The 22516-nt window shown below is 39.0% G+C and overlaps 2 protein-coding genes across 2 annotated transcripts; one reads left to right on the top strand and one right to left on the bottom strand.

Annotated features, from left to right (window-relative positions):
• Positions 1 to 10775: 10775 nt before the first annotated feature.
• Positions 10776 to 12407, top strand: LOC118768380 (zinc finger protein 681-like; the record flags this gene model as incomplete). Its single annotated transcript, XM_036514741.1, has 3 exons — positions 10776 to 11389; positions 11475 to 11538; positions 11707 to 12407. Coding segments are annotated over 3 exons (798 nt in total), but the record flags the coding sequence as incomplete, so codon positions are not given.
• Positions 12408 to 18940: 6533 nt separating this feature from the next.
• On the bottom strand, positions 18941 to 21058 carry LOC115225712 (zinc finger protein 675-like). Its single transcript, XM_036514724.1, has 2 exons — positions 20275 to 21058; positions 18941 to 19938 (listed from the first exon to the last, which is right to left on the bottom strand). Exons 1-2 carry the CDS (start codon positions 20969 to 20971, stop codon positions 19796 to 19798), a joined length of 840 nt encoding a protein of 279 aa, XP_036370617.1. The 5' UTR covers positions 20972 to 21058; the 3' UTR covers positions 18941 to 19795.
• Positions 21059 to 22516: the final 1458 nt, after the last annotated feature.

The following is a 22516-nucleotide window of genomic DNA, read 5'->3' as shown; positions in this document are numbered from 1 at the left end:
GAATTATCCGACGTCCTCTCCCCACCCCCTCGGAAAAGATTTTCCCCACAAATTTCTATATAATCGTACTCTATACCGTCTGAAAGGTTAAACTAAAGCGTTACACCATTGAAAGAAACAAAAAAAAATGTGTGTAATAGGTGTAAAACAACTTCCTCTGAACGAATATGAAAAAAAAAATGCGCGCACGCGAATGGGGAGTGGGGGAGAAGCCTCGGAAAACTCACATCGGGAATTTCCGAAAGCGTCTGAGGGGCTGACCCGGGCACCAAAACAAAAAAAAAATAGTGTAATATGTGTAAAACAACTTGCTCTAAACGAATATGACAAAAAAACGCGCACTCACGAAAGGGGGGTGGGGGAGAGGCCTCGGAAAATTTATATCATCAAATTCGAGTCTATTAGATATAGCATAGGATTAGTGGCTAGAGAGGCTAGGATGGAATTAACTCTAGTTAAGGAATTAGAGGAAGCCTTGAAAACTGGCTCTGCGGATCAGGTGAGGGCCAAGAGACTGGTGTTAAACCAGCACCTCGAGGCCAAACACATGGGCTGCATTGTCAGGGCTAGGATCCGCGCAATGGGTTGTGAAGGAATCAACGCCGTGAGATGGGCCCGAGTGGTAGAAGCTCAGCGTGGTAGTGATGCCACAATTCGATCTTTGACGAACCAACAAGGTAAGTTGATAAACGAACCCGAGGAGATGTGTGAGGCCTTTCAGGAGCACTTCGCTCAGCTTTTCGGTGGGGGCGGCGGACTGGATAGCAGGAGGGTCTTTACGGACCTCCTCGACGGGCTGCCGCACCTATCGGGGCGAGATGCGGAGGGCTGTGAGGGGCCAATCACGCCTGAGGAGGTGCTTAAGGCGATGGCGGACTGCGGCGTGGGCAAGGCGCCGGGTTTGGATGGTCTACCCTATGAGTTATATAAGAGTATGCCAGACTTGTTCGGTCACCTACTGACGGAGGTCTATGCAAACTGGCAGCAGAACGAATTCATACCCAGATCTGTGCGCCGGGGAGTAGTGACACTTGTCAGAAAGGACCCGAAGAAGGGGGAGTGCATTGATAATTTCAGGCCCATCACTCTGCTAAACACAGAGTTGAAGATTTTGGCCAAAGTGTTATCGAAAAGATTGGCGTGTGTCGCGGATGGTCTGATCGGAGGGGCACAGACATGTGCCGTTCCGGGCAGATCCATTCAGGATAATCTCCATCTTATGCGGTACACTATAGAGGGGTTTAATAGTGATTCTGGCAAGGGCGGGGCACTGGTCCATTTAGACCAATCTAAAGCATTCGATAGGGTCGACCATCGCTTCCTGGTGTCTGTAATAAAGAAATTTCTCCCCGCTTTTGTACGTGGTGGCTCTTGAGCCACTACTGCGAAAACTGAGCGGCATCCCGAGACAGCCAGGTTGTGGAAAATCGGTGTCAGCTTACGCGGATGACATCACCATCATCGTAACCGAAATGGATCACCTACAGAGGGTAGGCAAGGCCATAGAGGTTTATGAGACGGTGACAGGAGCAAAGGTTAATCGTGAAAAGTCAGTCGGCTTGCAGCTCGGCACCTGGAGAGGCAAGTCGATGCCGCCTGACAGCGTCGTGGGACGTTGGACAGAGGGTCCGATTAAGTTGCTAGGGGTTTGGTTCGGACCAGACCTCCAAATAGAGAAGAACTGGTGCGAGGTATCGAGCAGGGTGGCTACGGCAGTCAAGACCTGGTCTTGGCGGTGGCTATCCCTGAAAGGAAGGGCGGAGGTAGCCAATGTGTTTATCGCATCGGTTATCACCTACCGCCTATCCGTCGTTCCTTGCCCTGATTCGTGGTTGATCAAGTTGGAAAGACAGCTCTTCTACTTCTTGTGGAAGGGCGGGAAACCACTTGTGAAATGCTCTACTTGCTGTCAACAACCGTTAAAGGGTGGACTAGGGATGCCTTGGCTGATGATGCGCAGACATGCGCTGAGGTTAAGACATCTGTGGCTCTACCTGGATCGTGAACGGGTGTGGTCTTCGCTAGCAAAACTGATGTTTCCCCAAGTTCACTAGTTTCGGTGGACGGGAAACCTGGCTGAATCGTAGATCGAAACTGGGCACAGGGAACACGGAGTGTCGCAAGGCTCTCCTGCTATTCCGTCGTTCGGGCAACGCCTGCGGTGGGGGTTCCACCACATTCTTCTATAGAGGGTTGGTAGAGGCGGAATGTGAAGATACCTTAGGGGAAGCCCTAGGTCTCAACGATAATCAGCTGGCCAGTCTGTTCCAACGTACATTCGGGCCAAAGACCCTGGACAATTACCGGGATAAACTCGCAAGGCACGGTGGCCGGGGCAGTCCGATATGTCCAAGATGCGAGCGGGATAGGGAAACCGTCCGCACGCTATTGTTCATTGTTCGGTCGTGTCAGGGGTGTGGGTTTATGCCGAACAGCTGTTGTCAAGCACACAAAGAGTACAGCTGTCGACTGAGTCTATTACAAAAATTGACCCACCAGATTTCCTCGCGAAAGAAGGTAAGAATTGTTTTCTCGTTGCAGTAGCAATTGCGAAAGAGGTAATTTGGAAGACTAGGATGAATGGTTTACGGTCAGGTAAGTTCATCTCCGGCCCTGGATTGATGAATTACTTCATCTTTCACCTAAAAAGGAAGATAGAGCTGGAGAGAAAATGCCTGACTAAGAGAGTGTATGAAGAACGATGGAAGGATGTAGCACGAAAGTTGCGAGTGGATGATACCACATAAATGTAATACTAGACGAAACCAAAGTATCAGTGGGGAGGCGGGGCTCGTGGGGTCCGAGCTAAATCCGCTCCCACTCCATCCGTAATGTCTTCCGGTTTGTTCTTCATTCGATTTCTTCACATTTTTGTAAATTTTTAAATTCCTCTTTGGCGAAGTTTCGCTTGTCGTAGCACACGTTTCCGTCGATTTCCGTAAAAAATGTAAACACTGAATCGGCCATACATACATACATACACACACATACATAGATACATATACACACACATACATGCAGACATACATATACACATACACCGAGTAAAAAATTTCAGTTATCTCTCTCTTTCACACATTACTCTCTCTGTCTCTTCGCACACACTAACAGAAGCACTTCACTTACACAACATACTGTGTCTCCCACACCCCATCAAACACACACACGGGGACTTCAAAGAGAAATTTCCTCGTCATAAAATCGCTTCCTCTTAGTCTCTTTCGCTCTCATTACTTATGTAAAAAAATAAAAGTTTTTTACGGAAATCGACGGAAACTTGTGCTACGACAAGCGAAACATCGCCTCATCTTTTTGTAATCCCATTCGTGTATCTGACCCCACATCAGATTGTATTGTCCCCTTTATGTTCGCCCCTAGTGGGTAATAAAAAAAAAAAACAGATGAAGACTTCCGGTGGCCAACCGGAAGTAATCTCATTCTGCGCATGTGCACTGAATCTTACACAGCAGCATCAAAGCGAACTCGTGGAATTCAGCTGGAAAATTATAAGATTCCTGAAATACTGAAATTTTCACTACACTCGAACATTTCCACACATAGCCGCAAAACGGAAAAGATCGGAAAAGGGTTGATGATAATAACAATAACAGTGACGAAGCCGAATATTGAAGAAATCTTTCACAAAATCCAAAATCTATTAAAGTAAAGCCGCAATTCTTTGAAGACTGGAGTTAGTTCCCTTTGTTCATTGTAAAAACTCTTCCTCATTAATTGTATTTCTTGTTCTTGTTTCTCACGCACCTTGATTGTTTGATCACTTCCACTTGACAACTGATATTTAAGAGAAAATCCAATCAAATATATACAAATGATTGGTAATTAACTGTCTAAACAAACAGATACAGCATTTACGATTATGTGGACCTGAAAAATATTAATTAACGTTTGTTGTAGAAACCTAGAAATTCTCTTGAAGCTGTCGTTGTCCACTCTGACTCCAGTTCTCACATCTTCCTCCTTCACTCTTTCTCTCCATATCTATTACTATGTAAGTATTTATTTAAACATTTCTATTATATATGTGTCGTATTATGTACATTTATTTGTTTCGATGTGTTGAGAAAGTTAAAAGGAAAAAAAATCTCACTAAGACGAAATTATACGAAAGGCTGTAATTTTAATACTTTCATTGTGTTGTCGTTTTCTTTTAGACATTTCATTGCACTTTTGGTTATTTTCAAAATTATTTGTAAAAACGTCGGATCAATCCCTTGTTTAGATAACATTTATCTTTCTTTCTAACGTGTAAATTCGACGATTTCGTTAAATGCGGGAAAATTACGATGTAATTAGTAAGAAATGGGGAATGTATAAAAATACGAGTGTGCACTTGAAATACTGAAACGAAAAGCGGTTAATATAGGGCGTAACAAATATCAGAAAATCAAAAAAAAAATGTGTGTAATAGGTGTAAAACAACTTCCTATGAACGAATATGGAAAAAAAATTTCGCGCACGCGAAAGGGGGGTGGGGGAGAGGCATCGGAAAATTCACATCGGGAAGTTCCGAAAGCGTCTGAGGAGCTGACCCGGGCACCAAAACAAAAAAAAAATAGTGTAATATGTGTAAAACAACTTGCTCTAAACGAATATGACAAAAAAAAATGCGCTCTCGCGAAAGAGGGGTGGGGGAGAGGCCTCGGAATATTTATATCGGGAATTTCCGAAAGCGTCTGAACCGGGCACAAAAACAAAAACAAAAACAGCGTAATAGGTGTAAAACAACTTGCTCTAAACGACTATCATGAAAAAAATGCGCGCTCGCGAAAGGGGGGTGGGGGAGAGGCATCGGAAATTTCACATCTTCAGTCCACGGCCTTTAAACTAAGAAAAAATAGTGTAATTGGTGTAAAACTACTTGTTCTAAACGAGTATCAAGAACACACTCACACATGAATCATAAACTCCGTATTTCGCAAAAAAAAATAATAAAGAGAAGAAATTCTGGAAAAAGTGAAGAAATGTTGGATCTCCGCCATGTGAATCAAAATACGTGTCAGAAACATCTTGAAATACTACAGAAATTATGTTACGAAAATGATAATGTATACATACCTCTTTGAGTGGTCCATCGATAATGATGATAAAGAAATGAGTTGGATTTGAACTCAGAATATTGACTAACACAACTACATACTACAAGACTCAAAATATTCAGCCAAGTCACCACCCTTTAACTAGCAATAATAATAACATCAATAACATAACAGCCAAAAGATTTATTTGTTCTGAAAATAACAATCATAGTAAATAAATATGTTCTTTAATATTCACATTCATGTGCACAGTTAAACACACTTACATACAAACAGTCACGCATGCATAATACAGAACGGAACACATAAATGAAGGATGCATTACTTAGTATATATTACATCTAGAGAATTTTGATTAATAAGTCAAATATGCAAATTATAAAGATAATTAATTGCTTTACTAAACAGTGTTGTAAAGGTGAAAAAATAAATTTGGAAAAAAATACACGCCAAAACTAATTAATAAAGGATAATTAGGGAAGGATTGACACAAAATAATAATTTTTTCTGTCTCTTTTTTTCTGATAAATGCATCTTAATAAGTGAGAAGAATTGCATATATCTGAACTATTTCAAAGAAAAGCATAAATTTAATGTTTAAAATAGCTTTAACCAAGGAATGAGATCCAACATTTCTTCACTTTTTCCAGAATTTCTTCTCTTTATTATTTTTTTTTGCGAAATACGGAGTTTATGATTCATGTGTGAGTGTGTGTTCTTGATACTCGTTTAGAACAAGTAGTTTTACACCAATTACACTATTTTTTCTTAGTTTAAAGGCCGTGGACTGAAGATGTGAAATTTCCGAAGCCTCTCCCCCACCCCCCTTTCGCGAGCGCGCATTTTTTTCATGATAGTCGTTTAGAGCAAGTTGTTTTACACCTATTACGCTGTTTTTGTTTTTGTTTTTGTGCCCGGTTCAGACGCTTTCGGAAATTCCCGATATAAATATTCCGAGGCCTCTCCCCCACCCCTCTTTCGCGAGAGCGCATTTTTTTTTTGTCATATTCGTTTAGAGCAAGTTGTTTTACACATATTACACTATTTTTTTTTTGTTTTGGTGCCCGGGTCAGCTCCTCAGACGCTTTCGGAACTTCCCGATGTGAATTTTCCGAGGCCTCTCCCCCACCCCCCTTTCGCGTGCGCGAAATTTTTTTTTCATATTCGTTCATAGGAAGTTGTTTTACACCTATTACACACATTTTTTTTTTTGATTTTCTGATATTTGTTACGCCCTATATTAACCCGAAAAGCAAATATCGTATCGAGAGGAAATGGAACAGCTTTTATTTGAGACATAGGAAGTCTTCATTTCTGGCGGTTCTTCTGCATCATTAAAAGTTAGAATTAATACGGTTTTCTAATTTATTTAATTTTTGTGTGTGTGGAGTGTTGCTTTAAGCACCAAATATAATCCCTCGTCACATAATTTTATTTGGAGGAATTTTCAGAAATTTTTGCGTACGAAAATTCGTTCGGTCATGCAACCAAAAAAAGAAAAAAATCAACTGCGATTTATGAGTTACTTAGCTGTTATTTTTCGCACATCTCACGACCAGTATGGTAATAATTCTCTGCTTAAGTTCCTCTGGGCTTGCAGGAAGAGGGGAGACATAGACTAGGCCCTCCCTGAGAAAGAAACGGCAAGGTGTCAGCTCAGGTGAACGTAGCGGCCATTTCAACAGCACATTGCCTTCTTCAGGACACGCCAAACTCTTTGGAGGAATCTGGCTTTCATTCTCCACATCAACCAATAATTTTTCCTACGTTAAAATTTCCCCACTAAGGATTTTGATGCTGTTAGTGAGACATCAATATTATTTACTGACATTTATTCATCTTGTATGCTCAACAAAATATTAACGTTGTGCTAACCGTATATATATCATCATCATTTAGCGTCCGCTTTCCAAGCTAGCATGGGTTGGACGGTTCAACTAGGGTCTGTGAAGCCAGAAGGCTGCATCAGGCCCAGTCTGATCTGGCAGTGTTTCTACAGCTGAATGCCCTTCCTAACGCCAACCACTCCGTGAGTGTAGTGGGTGCTTTTTACGTGCCACTGACACGGGGGCCAGGCCAGGCTGGCAACGGCCATGAACGGATGGAGCTATTACGTGCCACTGGCAACGGCCACGAGAGGATGGTTTACGTGCCACCAGCACGGGGACCAGGCGAGGCTGGCAACGGCCACGAACGGGATGGTGCTTTTACGTGGCAACGGCCACGATCGGATGGTTTGCTTACTTGTCACCGGCACCGGTATCACAGCTGCGATTTCCATTGATGTTGATCGACTTCGATTTTGGTTCTGCTTTTTGATATCTGATTTGGTTTGATTTTGATTTTCACTTGCCTCAACTGGTCTTCACACGTGGAGTTTTGTGTCCCAAGAAGGAAAGGTATGTAAAGTCGACTGGCTACATACCAGGAAGAGGCCACGTGTTATGGTCTCACTAGTCTTACCGGGTCTTCTCACGCACAGCATACTTCCATAGGTCTCGGTCTCTAGTTATTTCCTTGGTGAGACCTAATGTTCGAAGGTCGTGCTTCACCACCTCGTCCCAGGTTTTCCTGGGTCTACCTCTTCCACTGGTTCCCTCAACTGCTAGGGTGTGGCACTTTTGCACACAACTATCTTCAGCCATTCTCGTCACATGACCATACCAGCACAATCGTCTCATGCACACCACAACTGATGCTTCTTTGGTCCAACTTTTCTCTCAAGGTACTTACACTCTGTCGATTATGAACACTGACATTACACATCCATCGGAGCATACTGGCTTCATTTCTAGTGAGCTTACACATATCCTCAGCAGTCACAGCCCATGTTTCACTACCATGTAGCATGGCTGTACGCACACATGCATCATACAGTCTGCCTTTTACTCTGAGCGAGAGGCCTTTTGTCACCAGCAGGGGTAAGAGCTCTCTAAACTTTGCCCAGGCTATTCTTACTCTAGCAGTTACACTTTTAGCACACCCACCCCCGCTACTGACTTGGTCACCTAGGTAGCGGAAGCTATCAACTACTTCTAGTTTTTCTCCCTGGAACGTGGTAGAAGTTGGTCTCTGCACATTTTCAGTGTTTATTGCTCCTGAGCATCTGCCACAGACAAAAACTATTTTCCTAGTTAGCCTTTCTTTGACATTGCTGCACCTCTTATGTGTCCATAGCTTACACTTGGTGCACCTTATAGAGTTTCTACCTACACCTTTTTTTACAGATCGAGCAGGGCCATCTACCTGAAGGCGTTTGTGATTGGTCTATCTTCCTACTTATTAGGACTTTGGTTTTGGCTAGGTGATTCTAAGGCCCTTCAATTCTAAACCTTGTTTCCACACCTGAAACTTCTCCTCCAGTTCTGATAGTGACTCAGCAATTAGAGCAAGGTCATCATCATAGAGGAGCTCCCAGGGGCATCCTGTCTTGAATTCCTCCGTTATTGCCTGGAGGACTATGATAAATAGGAGGGGACTGAGGACTGAACCTTGGTGGACCCCAACCTCTACTCGGAGTTCTTCACTGTACTCATTGCCAACCCTCACTTTACTAGCAGCGTCTCTGTACATGGCTCGCACAGCTCTCACTAACCATTCATCTATCCCTAGTTTCCTCATTGACCACCAGATAAGGGATTGGGGGACCCTGTCGAAGGCTTTCTCCATGTCAACAAAAGCCAGGTACAGGGACTTATCTTTGGCTAGGTATTTCTCCTGCAGCTGTCTTACCAGGAATATAGCATCAGTAGTACTTTTCCCTGGCGCGAACCCAAACTGCATCTCATCTAAGCTAACCCTCTCTCTAATTAGTTGGGCTATAACCCTCTCCGTAACCTTCATTACCTGATCCAGCAGCTTGATACCCCTGTAGTTATTTGTATCTAGGGCGTCACCTTTACCTTTGTAGCAGTTGACTATTATGCTGCGACACCAGTCATTGGGTATGACTCCTTCATGTATCACCTGGTTAACTATACGGGTGACTAGGCTATAGCTGACACTACCAGATATTTTGAGCATCTCTGCAGTAATTCCTGTTGGGCCTGGGGCTTTCCCTGTTTTCATGCTTGTAATTGCCTTAACTACTAAGGAACTGTCAACTCGGATTGCTGGTCCCTCTGTTGGGTCGACATTTGGCAGACTCTCTTTATCCCATTCATTTTCCTCATTCAGCAACCTTTCATAGTGGCGTCTCCAAACCTCTCTCTTTGCATCCTCATTTAGCGCAAGTGAACCGTCATCCTTGCGAACACATTTCTCTCCTGCCATGTCACGATTCTCTCTCACACACTGTCTTGCAACACGAAATACCTCAAGTCTTTCATCCTCACGGCGCAGAACATTGGCAAATTTTTTCTTATCTGCTTCCCCTCTGGCTAAATGCACCTGCCTCATAGCTTCCAAGCCTGTTTCTTTTGTCTAATAGCCCTATATATATATATATGTATTTGTATATATGGCTCCCATGCAGGTAGCATGTAAAAACTACCATTCGAGCATGATTGATGCTGGCGCTGCCTGACTTGTATCCATGCCGGTGGCACATACAGAGCTCCTTTCAAGCATGGTCGATGTCAATGCTACCTGACTGGCTCCGTGGCACATAAAAGGCAACTGCTACACGCTCAAACTGCATCCAGCTGTAGAAATTTTGCCTGATAAGATTGAAACCTTGTTCAGCCTCATGGCTTGCCAATCCTCAGTCAAACCTCACAACCCATGCCAGCGTGGAAGGCAGATGTTAAATGATGATGATGAAGGTAGAGAAAGAGCGATATCTATTTTAGCAAACAAAGATACAAGACTGCAATGAAAACATCAGAAATCTAGTGTCATTAATATGTATATTGGTGTGTGTGTGTGTGTGTGTGTGGAAGTGTATATATGACAGACTTTATTTACCAGGAGTTGGTATTATAATAGATGTGTCTACTCTATGATATAAACATTTTGGTAATGCAGAAATTGGATAAATTTAATTGTTCAGATAAAGGATTGCTTCTACAATTTATGAAAACAGAAATGCCGTAAATTTGGGCTTTTGAATATCTGCCTTTTAAACATACTTGATGTCTTATATTATTTCTTCTGTTCTTTCAGAAAATCACATGAAATTGGCTAAAAAGTATTTTTTACTTTTAAAGAATCATCAATATGTATCATGTTTGAAAGACTCTGCAAAGATATTCTACAAACGTATAATCCTGCTTCTATAAAACATTGCTGAATTACAGTAAAATATTTCCTCTGAGCGAGAAAGCATTTCCTTACTTCTGAAATGTGCAAGAGATAATTTTCTCTTTTAAATATTCTTTGATAGATTTCCAAAGAGTATTTGCGACATTTTTAAATATTGGCATTGATCACATTTAGAAGAAATATAAGAGAAGTGATATTTGTTTGGAATAAACTATAATAGCAAAAAGAAGCAAAATATCCATATATTTTGGTGAGAGGAGAAATATTTTTGAAAAGTTGTTGATCTGTACAACTTGAAGGATTGATTATATTTTTCTTGAAGAGATGTCGGAAGAATTAGGAAAATCACCATATGACTGTGACATCTGTGAAGAATCATTCTTTGAAGAAAGTAAATTCAATCAACACAAACAAATTCATGCAGGGGAACAACCATATACTTGTGATATCTGTGATAAATCATTCTCTCGAAGCGATGGCTTAACTAAGCACAAACGTATTCATACAGGGGAGAAACCATATCACTGTGATATCTGTGGTAAGTCATTTTCTCAGGACAGTGGCTTAACTCAACACAAACGTATTCATACTGGAGAGAAACCATATTCCTGTGATATCTGTGGTACATCATTCTCTCAAAGCAGTGGCTTAACTACTCACAAATGGGTTCATACTGGAGAGAAACCATATCACTGTGATATCTGTGGTAAATCATTCTCTAATGGCAGTAACTTAACTCAGCACAAAGGTATTCATACAGGGGAGAAACTATATCACTGTGATATCTGTGGTAAATCATTCTCTCGTTATCATAGCTTAGCTATTCACATACGTTCTCATACAGTGGACAAGCCATATCACTGTGATATCTGTGGTAAATCATTCTATCACAGTGGTAACTTAACTATACATAAACGTATTCATACAGGGGAGAAACCATATACCTGTGATATCTGTGGCAAATCATTCTGTCAAAGTGGTAACTTAACTAACCACAAACGTATTCATACAGGAGAGAAACCATTTCATTGTGATATCTGTGGTAAATCATTATCTAGTGACAGTAGCTTAACCAATCACATACGTATCCATACAAAAGAGAAACCATATTCCTGTGATATCTGTGGAAGATCATTCTCTTATAGCGGTAGCTTAACTACTCACAAATGGATTCATACGTGAGAGAGTCTGTATTTCTTGTGATATCTGTGGTAAATCATTCTCTCATAGCGGTAGGTCAACTACTCACAAATGTGTTCATACAGGTGAGAAACCATATACCTTTGATATCTGTGGTACATCATTCTCTGAAAGCAATAGCTTAACTAAACACAAGCGTATTCATACAGGGGCGGAACCATAACCTTGTGATATCTGTGGTAAATCATTCTCTCAGAACAGTGACTTAACTCACCACAACTGTATTCATACAGGGTAGAAACCATACCCCTGTGATATCTATGGTAAGATGTTCTCTGGAAACAGTCACTTAACTATACACAAATGCATTCACACTCAAGAAAAATCAATTCACAGTGATATCTGTGGCAAATCATTTCTGATTTAAACAGAAGTCTTTCCTTATGAAGTGGGTCCATAACACAGTGATATTTGTTGTATAACATTTCCTCAGAAGGACAAAGGACGTATCTCATAAAGACATCCACAGAATATAGAAACTATATGAATGTGACATCTATGGTAAATCTTTGACATGAAATCATCCATTATTGAATCAAAAGAGCATTGACAGAGGAAGGAAAACATATCACTGTGTTGTTAAACCTGAATCATTCTTTCAAAATGGTGAATTAATTATACACAGTCCTGTTAATATGAAGAATAGCCATACCCTAAGATATCTGTTAATGATCAATTATAACATAAATGAATTCAAATAAAAGAGGAACCATATCACTACGATGATGATGATCCTCATCATTTAACATTCACTTTTACATTCTTCTATGGATCAAATTGAATTCATTGATAGCTTCCCTGTTTCCAAGCAAGGAAATATTTTCCCTGGTGAGACATATTTTACACAGAAGACTGGAAATGAACAACTATACAAGTATGACGGTCATGATGGCCATTTACGGACACCACATAATATCTGGAAAAGGGTGCACACACACACACTTATGTATGTCTGAAGATTTTCTTATAAGAAATATCTTTTTTATGTTTTCTACACATCTAATAGTTTGTAATTCCTATTAGGAAATGAAACACATGTAATGCTGAATAAATAATATCAAACTCTTCTCCATTGTCCTTATGTATTTTTTTCTCAGGTAAAAAAAAATGGCTTCCACCTCACCCCACCCAGGCAGGGTCTCTGTCATTGGTTCGATTGCGTGATGAGATTTTTTAACACATAGGATCTTTTCGGTTTGAACGGCAGTTTTTTTAACATAATTTCTAGGTAACTAAAAAATTTTAAACTTTGTATACGGGTAGAATGAGTTTATAAAACATCTTTTTCTCTTGGTTTTATTGAGAAAATTCTATAGTTTGTAAGATATTTGTTGTTTTTTCTGCAATTTCAACCAATCAATGACGTCTATTGAGGTGAAAAAAAAAACATTCTGTGCAGTATGAATATGTCCCTCGTTTAAGAAACAGATTGGGTTTATTTACATTTGTGAAGAAAAAAAGATACCCCTCCACCCAACCCTAAAAGAGATTGAAATGCAATAGATCGATACTAGGGTCATAATTATGGGTGACAATTTCATATGACACCGCTAGAGTATAAAGACAAGACTTAGTTCCCCTTGTTCAGAGTTAATTCTTCCTAATTTGTTGCTCCGTATGCATGTGTATTGCTTGATTATAACATAAATGAATTCAAACAGAAGAGGAACCATATCACTACGATGATGATCCTCATCATTTAACATTCACTTTTACATTCTTCTATGGAAAGGATTGAATTCATTGATACCTTCCTTGTTTCCCACCAAGGAAATATTTTCTCTGGTGAGACATATTTTACGCAGAGGACTGGAAATGAACAACTGCACAAGTAGACGGTCATGATGGGTCTTTTCGAACATCACATAAATATCTGGACAAGGGTCCACACACACATATGTATGCCTGATGAATTTCTGATAGGAAATATCTTACATGTTTTCTCTACGTGTAAAAGTTTTTGATTCCTATTAGGAAATGAAACATGTAATGCTGAATAAATAATATCAAACTTTTCTCCGGTCTCCTTATGTGATATGTAATTACCTTGCAAAAAATATTATCCAAACCTCCCACAAAAATAATGTACATGTAATATAATTTTAGAAGGTGGGTAATGTTCTGATGGAGAGATTAAAGAAAGGTAGAGAGAGACAGATGATGGTGGTGGTTGTGATGGTCAATACAAAGTGAAAAGTAATTTTTTTTTTACTTGAACTGAGTTTTTTTACAACACCTACAAATTGAAATGTGTATTGGCTCTCTGACCCATCACCTTGGCTTACAAGTTACCACTGATGTGGTTTTCAGAGTTTCTCCTGGCCAACAAGTGCCAAGTATAATGGTTTATTCACAATTAAATACTTGTATTGCAGTTGTAAGTAGGCAGACCTATACACACACACACACACATATATTACATTAATAATAAACTTCAATCTTGCTTCCAATGTTACATAGCCAAAATGGCACATAATGGGGAAAATACTAAGAATTAAGACTTTCCTGAAATGTGAATACAAACGGAATGAAACAAGTTTCGCGTGAATTAGACAACTGGTTCTTGAGATATTAGAAGTTTTGGTGGGTATAAATACCCAAAACAGTGCATATTGGGAAAATACACCAAAAATAACTTAACCCTGAAAAGGAAGAATTTCTAGCCTTTCGGTTAGACACATTATGACTAACTTGCCAACAAAAAAAGTTGTTTTTACAAGAAATGTTTCTACTTTGGCTTTTTTGTATTTATATTTTAGCTTTCTTTAAACAGACAATTTTATTTATTTTTTTATTATTTTCAATTGAATACCATTACGAAAATTGTTTTGGCATATTTAAAAAATATTTAAAAGTGAAAATGGCTTTAGAAATACTGTAAATATTTCGTAAAAGACCTGTTCATAACCTCACTGTGAAATAAATTCTTTCCATAGGTTTTTTTCAAGTGCATTCAATGTATCTCACCTCCAAAGATTTGGTTGCTATTTCTAGCATGCCCTGTTACCATATAACAGATATTTACGATAAAGGACTCAAAATAGCTGTTACGTGGTAGCAGGGCATGCAAGAAATAGCAGCCGAATGTTTCTTTTTCTGAGGAAAGGAGCCGTTTATGCGTGATTTCAAGGTCACATACATTGAAAGCATGTAAAATAACCCAGAAAAAAAAACAAAACAAAACTCTGTTGGTGGGAAACTCCCAGGTCTCCCATCACCCGTCCCCCTGTCTTTTCCGGAAGAATGTGGCGGGTTTGGACTGAGCATCGTTAAATGCACTCAAAAAAGCCTGTGGAAAAAATTATTTCACACCAAAGTATGAAAAGCAAGGACGGGTTATTTGAAGCTTTCTATCCCCAGTAAAGAACCAGATCATCCTCGCAAATTCGGCTAATTAATATTGAAATTGCTCCAATCTGGCCAGCCCCAAGGAAAAACTAAGCTAAGAGCATTAGATTCCTTGGAAGAAAGCATGGAATGTATACGAAAATAAGGACGGAAAAACAGATGATGTTACACAAATATAAATACAAAATACAATAAAAATATTAATAATAATAACAGGACATAACAACAGGTGTCTTTCGACTGGGGACGAATTGAATTCAGCTGGTGTGTGTGGAAATGAAGCCTTACGACAGAGATACAGAACTTCCACAAACACAGGGAAGAATATCGATGTTGCACTGACCGTGGTCAGATGCAAAAAGAGGGCTAGCAGTCTGGCCTATGGGTCACGTGGAAAGAGAAGAGAGAGAAAAAGAGGAACAAAAGAATTAAGGAGGAGAAAGAGAAGAGAGAGAGTTGTAGAAGCAGATGAACAGAAGAATTAAGGAGGGGTATATATATATATATATATATATATATACACACACATATTGTTATGAAAGTCTTTTCCTTGGGAAGTAAAATAGTGGATTCCATTTTCCCACAGAAAAACAGTAGTTGACAACAGTGACACTCCATACATACCCTCTGCCAGGCCAATTTATATGTTTTCCTACTTCACCCCTAACCTCTTCTATACCACCAAAAGTCAAAATTAAATGAAGAGCTACCTACATCAGTTTCCCCATTGTTCTTGGCAATATGCCTTTCTTTCTCGCTATATTGCACTTATAAAATACTAGAATTTCGTAAAGCAAAAGCCAGTTGGTGAAATGAGATGACCAGAGACAGCCATGATACATACAACTTTCACCAGCTCATCTTTCTCTAGCAAAGGCGTAGGAGTGGCTGTGTGGTAAGTAGCTTGCTTACCAACCAGTGCTTCTGGGTTCAGTCCCACTGCGTGGCATTTTGGGCAAGTGTCTTCTTCTATAGCCCCGGGCCGACCAAAGCCTTGTGAGTGGATTTGGTATACGGAAACTGAAAGAAGCCTGTTGTACATATGTATGTGTATATATATATATATATATATATATATATATATGCGGGACGTTCAATAAGTAATGCTTCTGACCCACTTGCAGTTGTTTGATCTAGCTGAAATTTTGCATGTGCAATCATATATATCTCTATAGAGTAAGTATCAAATTACAGCACTGAATTAATTGTGGTTTCTGATTTACAGGTGTTTGAACCGAGTCAAGTGTTAAATGGAGCCTGTTGAGTGTCGAGCAGTGATCCGGTTTTTGTATTTGAAAGGACGCACACCACGGGAGACTTTTGATGAAATGAAAGTAACTTATGGTGATGATGCCCCATCATATGACCTTGTAAAACGCTGGCATCGTAAATTCAAACATGGTCGGAACTCTGTGGAAACAGCTCCCAGATCTGGTCGCCCCCTTCTGCCATTGATGAGGCATCTGTCCGTCAAGTTGAGGCTGCCATTTTGGAAGATCGACGCATAACTATTCGCCAAATAGCCCATGAGGTCAAGATTACTACCAGGTCTGTGGAAGCTATCATTCATGACCATTTGCATATGCAAAAGGTATCTGCCAGATGGATTCCCAGGTTGCTCATGCCTTTCCAGAAGCAAGAACGCGTCAAGTGCTCGAGGGTGAATTTGGAGATGTGCCAAGAAGATGAGTCAAAATTTTTCAAAAGACTGATTACACAGGATGAAACCTGGGTCCATCACGATGATCCAGAGACCAAAGCCCAGTCAATGCAGTGGAAGCACCGTGACTCACCCCCTCCAAAGAAGGCAAGGGTGCAGCCCTCCGCTGGCAAGGTCATGCTCACAGTCTTCTGGGACCAGGACAGAGTAGTGATGACAGATTTCCTGGCAAAGGGTACCACAATTGCAGGAGCCTATTATGCTTCACTTTTGAGGAAATTAAGAGAAGTTATCAAGATCAGCAAAGGCATCCTCCTCCTGCAGGACAACGCTCCGGTCCACAACTCGCTTGTCGCCAGATCAGGAGCACAGGCGTATGGCTATGAACTCCTCCCCCATCCCCCTACTTTCCTGACCTTGCACCCTCTGATTTTCACCTCTTCCCAGCCAAGAAGTTGTTTTTGAAAGGAAAGCGTTTCCCAGATGATTCAGCCTTGATTTCTGAAGTCGCGTTCAGGTTGGAGGACCAAGCTGGGGTCTTCTATAAAAACGGTCTCCAGAGCTGCATCAAACAATGGGAGAAATGCGTAACTCTGGGTGGTTCCTATGTAGAAAAAGACTAATAACTGTGCCAAGTTTCGTTGCTTTACTGCTATGGGAAGTGGGTCAGGGGCATTACTTATTGAACGCCCCTCGTATATATATATATAGATATGTATATATGTAGATATATATAGATATGTGTATATATATATATATATATATAGATATGTATATAGATAGATATATATATGTATGTTTGTGTGTCTGTGCTTGTCCCACCAACATCGCTTGACAACCGATGCTGGTGTGATTGCCTCTCCGTAACTTAGCGGTTCGGCAAAAGAGACCGGAAGAATAAGTACTAGGCTTACAAAGAATAAGTCCTGGGGTCGATTTGCTCGACTAAAGGCGGTGCTCCAGCATGGCCGCAGTCAAATGACTGAAACAAGTAAAAAAAAAAAGCGACAGGCTTTAAGGAAAGCATCGTTCAGTCTTCCTCCTGAACTAGCTGCCGTTCTCTCTCCCTCTGAGGTAAGAGATTAACATAACATAGTACAACATACAAGAGGGTGAGTAGTGTTACCTCGCCTGTTTGCTTGGATTGGCATGCTGAGAGTTTGGAATAAACAAAGGAAATCTGCGACTGCGACCTCTGACATTGGACTTTCCGTCAACAAGGACCGACATACTCAATCATTTTGTAACAACTCTGCACTTTGAACTCGCCTCCTTATGAGAGCTCAAAATCTCTCGTGGAAGCGTCATCCAACCAAAATGCAAATATATGGGAAACTACCACCTGTGTCATCTCTTGTGAAAGGTAGAGCTGAAAACGAGGCAATTTCTACTCTTCTCCTCTGGAAGCCATCTACTCGCAATACCAGAGGGCACACACTCTCCTACCCTGATGTAATCTCCAGGGATACAGGCATCCAGCAACAGGACATCCGTAATGCCATGATGGACCGTGAAGTCTGGCGTAGCATGGTAAATTCCATTGTCTCGACCATGGTCGAACAATGATGATGATGATTGAACTCAAATATTTTCGTAATGGCTCTGTACCTTGCTCTCAAATTCATTATAACAGCTTTGTGCTGTCCTTGTTGCAAGTTTTTGCCATTTTTCTCAATACATAATTGAATCATAAAAACCTGTTCTATTTGTTGTTTCCTTTGTCTAACTGTAACAAAATATAGGAAAGGTTTATAATCTAAATTGTGTCATCTTGAAGTATATATATGCTGACTCCACTACTCCAAAGTTGTACATTAGATGTATTTGTATCGATTGCTATTTTCCACTACTTATTGGTGCCTTGTTCTACCACTCATCTGTTTTTATGTGTATAATTCTACCCTTGTGGGGCTTTATTTTACTGGAAAGTAATACATTTGTATTGCAATATTATATATATATATATAAATTTATATATATAATACAAATAAGAAAATGGAAGAACAGATTCATTTCAATCATCGACTTACAGATATTACCAATTCATATTATTTATTAACTACATAAATAGGAACATCCAAATCCAACAAAATAAAACAATATACATCAATAAGTAAGATAATACCATCAAAATAATACACATAAAATGGATCTTACAGCTGTTTAAGCCTGTAGATAAAGGTATCTCATTCTGCCTATATTAGTCAGATGTATTGAGGTAATATGCAGTTAAAAATGAGTTACTTATATATATACATCTCAAGGCCTCATCAGAGATTATAAAGTACAATTATAAAAATATAAAATGCAAATATAAATATGAAATGAAATACACATACACAAGAATATTATATTGGATAACTGATATCCCATAGTGAGTTACACTCATAACCCCTATCTCACTTTGTATATATATATATATATATATATATATATATATAATATATATATATATATATATACATAGGTAGGTTATAATCTAAATTGTGTCATCTTGAAGTATACATGCTGACTCCACTACTCCAAAGTTGTACATTAGATGTTATACTTGAGTCAGGTATGTCTTAAGAATTGATAAATACTGGAAAAATAGTTTTGCAGAGTAAGTATATAACACAAGAGGAGATTGAAAAAAGTTTTTGGTATTATTTATTCATCATTACATGTGTTTCATTTGCTAACAGGAATTACAAAATTTTATATAGAGAGGAAGGGAAACAAGTCAGATATCTCCCATTAGAAATTATTCATACATACGTCACCATTTATTGTTTACTTTCCATGCTGGCATGGGTTAGACAGTTCGACTGGAATTGGCAAGCCACAGAACTGCACGAAGTTGCACTCTGATTTGGCAGTGTGTATATGGCTGGATGCTCTTCCTAATGCCAACCACTCCAAGAGCATAATGGATGCTTTTTAAATATGTATATATTTATAGATGTGTGTCTGTGTGTGTACCCTTCACTGGATATCACACGATACTAGTAAATGACCACCTTTCTCATACAAATGCAGTTGTTCATTTCAAGTCTTTTGCAGAAAATATGTCTCACCATGGAAAATATTTCCTTGCTTGGAAACAAGTGAGGATTGGTGACAAGAAAGGCAGGCATCCAGCTGCAGAGAATCTCCATCAATGAATTCTATGTGATCCATAGAAGCATGGAAAAGTGGATGTTCAATGATGATGGTGATGATGATGATGATGATTGTAGTGAAAAAATTATTACTATGCTACGAATCCAATTGATAAGGAATGCACTTGTGTTTAAATCAGCAATGATTTCAATATGAATATGCTTGTGTTTAGTTAAATTATGATTTTCTAACTTGTATGAGTATGTATGTGTTCATTTAAGTTACTGCCATCAGAGAATGATTCACCACAGATATCACAGTGATATGGGTTCTCCCCTGTATGAACCTGTTTGTGTGTAGTTAGGGCAGTGTTTTGAGAGAATGATTTACCACAGATATCACAGTGATATGGTTTCTCACCAGTATGAATACGTATGTGTCTGATTAAGCTACTGCCATCAGAGAATGATTTACCACATATATCACAGGGATATGGTTTCTCCCCTGTATGAATTAGCTTGTGTGTAGTTAAGTGAATTCCTTGAGAGAATGATTTACCACAGATATCACAGTGAAAAGGTTTCTCCCCTGTATGAATGCGTTTGTGTTTATATAAGCTGCTGGCATCAGAAAATGATTTACCACAGATATCACAGGGATAAGGCTTCTCTCCTGTATGAATACGTATGTGCGTAGTTAAGCTACTGTCACCAGAGAATGATTTACCACAGATATCACAGTGAAAAGGTTTCTCCCCTGTATGAACCCGTTTGTGTTGGGTTAAATAGTGATTTATAGAGAAAGATTTACCACAGATATCACAGTGATATGGTTTCTCACCAGTATGAATACGTTTGTGTTTCGTTAAGCTACTTCCATCAGAGAAAGATTTACCACAGATATCACAATGATAAGGTTTCTCTCCTGTATGAATACGTTTGTGTTTAGTTAAGCCATAGATTTCAGGGAAAGATTTACCACAGATATCACATTGATATGGTTTCTCCCCTGTATGAATATGCTCGTGTGCAATCAAGTTTCTTGCAGAAGAGAATGATTTACCACAGATGTCACAGTGATGTCGTTTCTCACCAGTATGAATACGCTTGTGTTTGGTAAAGCTACTGCCATCAGAGAATGATTTACCACAGATATCACAGTGATAAGGTTTCTCCCCGGTATGAACCCGTTTGTGCGTAGTTAGGGTAGTGTTTTGAGAGAATGATTTACCACAGATATCACAGTGATGTCGTTTCTCTTCTGTATGAATACGTTTATGTCTAGTTAAACATTTACTTTGAGAGAATACTTTCCCACAGATATCACAGGGATAAAGTTTCTCCCCTGTATGAATTCGTTTGTGTTCATTGAATTTACTTTCTTCTGAGAAGTCATGTGAGGATTGTCCTAATTCTTCCGTCATCACTTCAGAAAAAATAAAATCAATCGAAGAATATTTCTCCTCTCACCAAAATATATGGATATTTTGCTTCTACAGTTTATTCCAAACAAATATCACTTCTTTTATATTTCTTCGAAATGTGATCAATGCCAATATTTAAAAATGCTGCAAATATTCTTTGTAAATCTATCAAAGTATATTTAAAAGAGAAAATTATCTCTTGCACATTTCAGACACAGAAGTAAAGAAATGCTTTCTCTCTCAGAGGAAATATTTTACTGTAATTCAGGAATGTTTTCTAGAAGCAGGATTATACATTTGTAGAATATCTTTGCAGAGTCTTTCAAACATGATACATATTGATGTTTCTTTAAAAGTAAAAAATACTTTTTAGCCAATTTCATGTGATTTCCTGAAAGAATAGAAAAAAATAATATAAGACATAGAATAGGTTTAAAAGGTAGATATTAAAAAATGCTTATTTATGCCATTTCTGTTTTAATGGATTGTAGAAGTAAACCTGCATTCAAACTAATAAACTTACCCAAAAGTTAATAAATTACGAGCAGATTCAATAATTATAATAGCAACTCCTGGACATTAAATCTGTGACACACACGCTCTTTCTCTCTCACACACACACACCAATATAGATGTTAATGGCCTAGATAGCCTATGTTTTCACCTCGGAGTTCTATCTTGTCAACACAGCTTTGTTTAGTAACACAGATGTGGAGACACATGGCCTAGTGGTTAGAGCAGCGGACTCGCGGTCGAGGGATCGCGGGTTTGAATCTCAGACCGGAAGTCATGCTGCATTTCTGAAGCAATTAATAAAAACAAAATAACATGAATATATATATATATATTTGAGATGTTTTTTCTTATTTTACTTAAATCGTTCGTTTTCTTCATCATGATACACATCCTTTACACTTATTCCTAATTTTTCTTTTCATTTCTGCCTTTTTAAATTATTGACAAGACTTCCTTTGTACCCCACTTATATATATATATATATATATATATATATATTTATAAATTTAATAATAGGATAAAATCTTAATAAGAAATCTTAACAAGAAATTATCAAGTAGTTAGCGTGAAAACCCTAATAAGAGAAAAAAATTGTAAATTTTTTCTTTGCAAATATTTATTTATATTGTATAGAGGGCATTATTACACATAAATGCGTGTGGCATTTATGTGTAATAATGCCCTCTATACAATATAAATATATATATATATATATGTACTACTAGCAAAGACTGGACCCGGTGCGCGCTAGCTAGTCGTAAGTAGTCGATCCTACAACGACTTGCGCATATGCAAATGAGTTGTGTTGTAGGTTGGAAGACAACCAATGGGTCTAATTAATGATCAAGACAAGGGTGGTGGTGGTTTAGTGTAAATAAACAAACAAGAAAACATCAAAACAAACCAAAATAAACAAAACATATATATACACACATACACACACACACACACATATATATATATATATATATGTGTACATATATACCTGAATGATGTACCTACCATGGATGCTGTCCAAAAACTAAAAAC

This window comes from Octopus sinensis, linkage group LG28 (assembly GCF_006345805.1).
Source record: "Octopus sinensis linkage group LG28, ASM634580v1, whole genome shotgun sequence".
Taxonomy (NCBI): domain Eukaryota; kingdom Metazoa; phylum Mollusca; class Cephalopoda; order Octopoda; family Octopodidae; genus Octopus; species Octopus sinensis.
The sequence above is the reverse complement of the archived record's forward strand: the minus strand, read 5'-3'. Positions and strand labels throughout refer to the sequence as shown.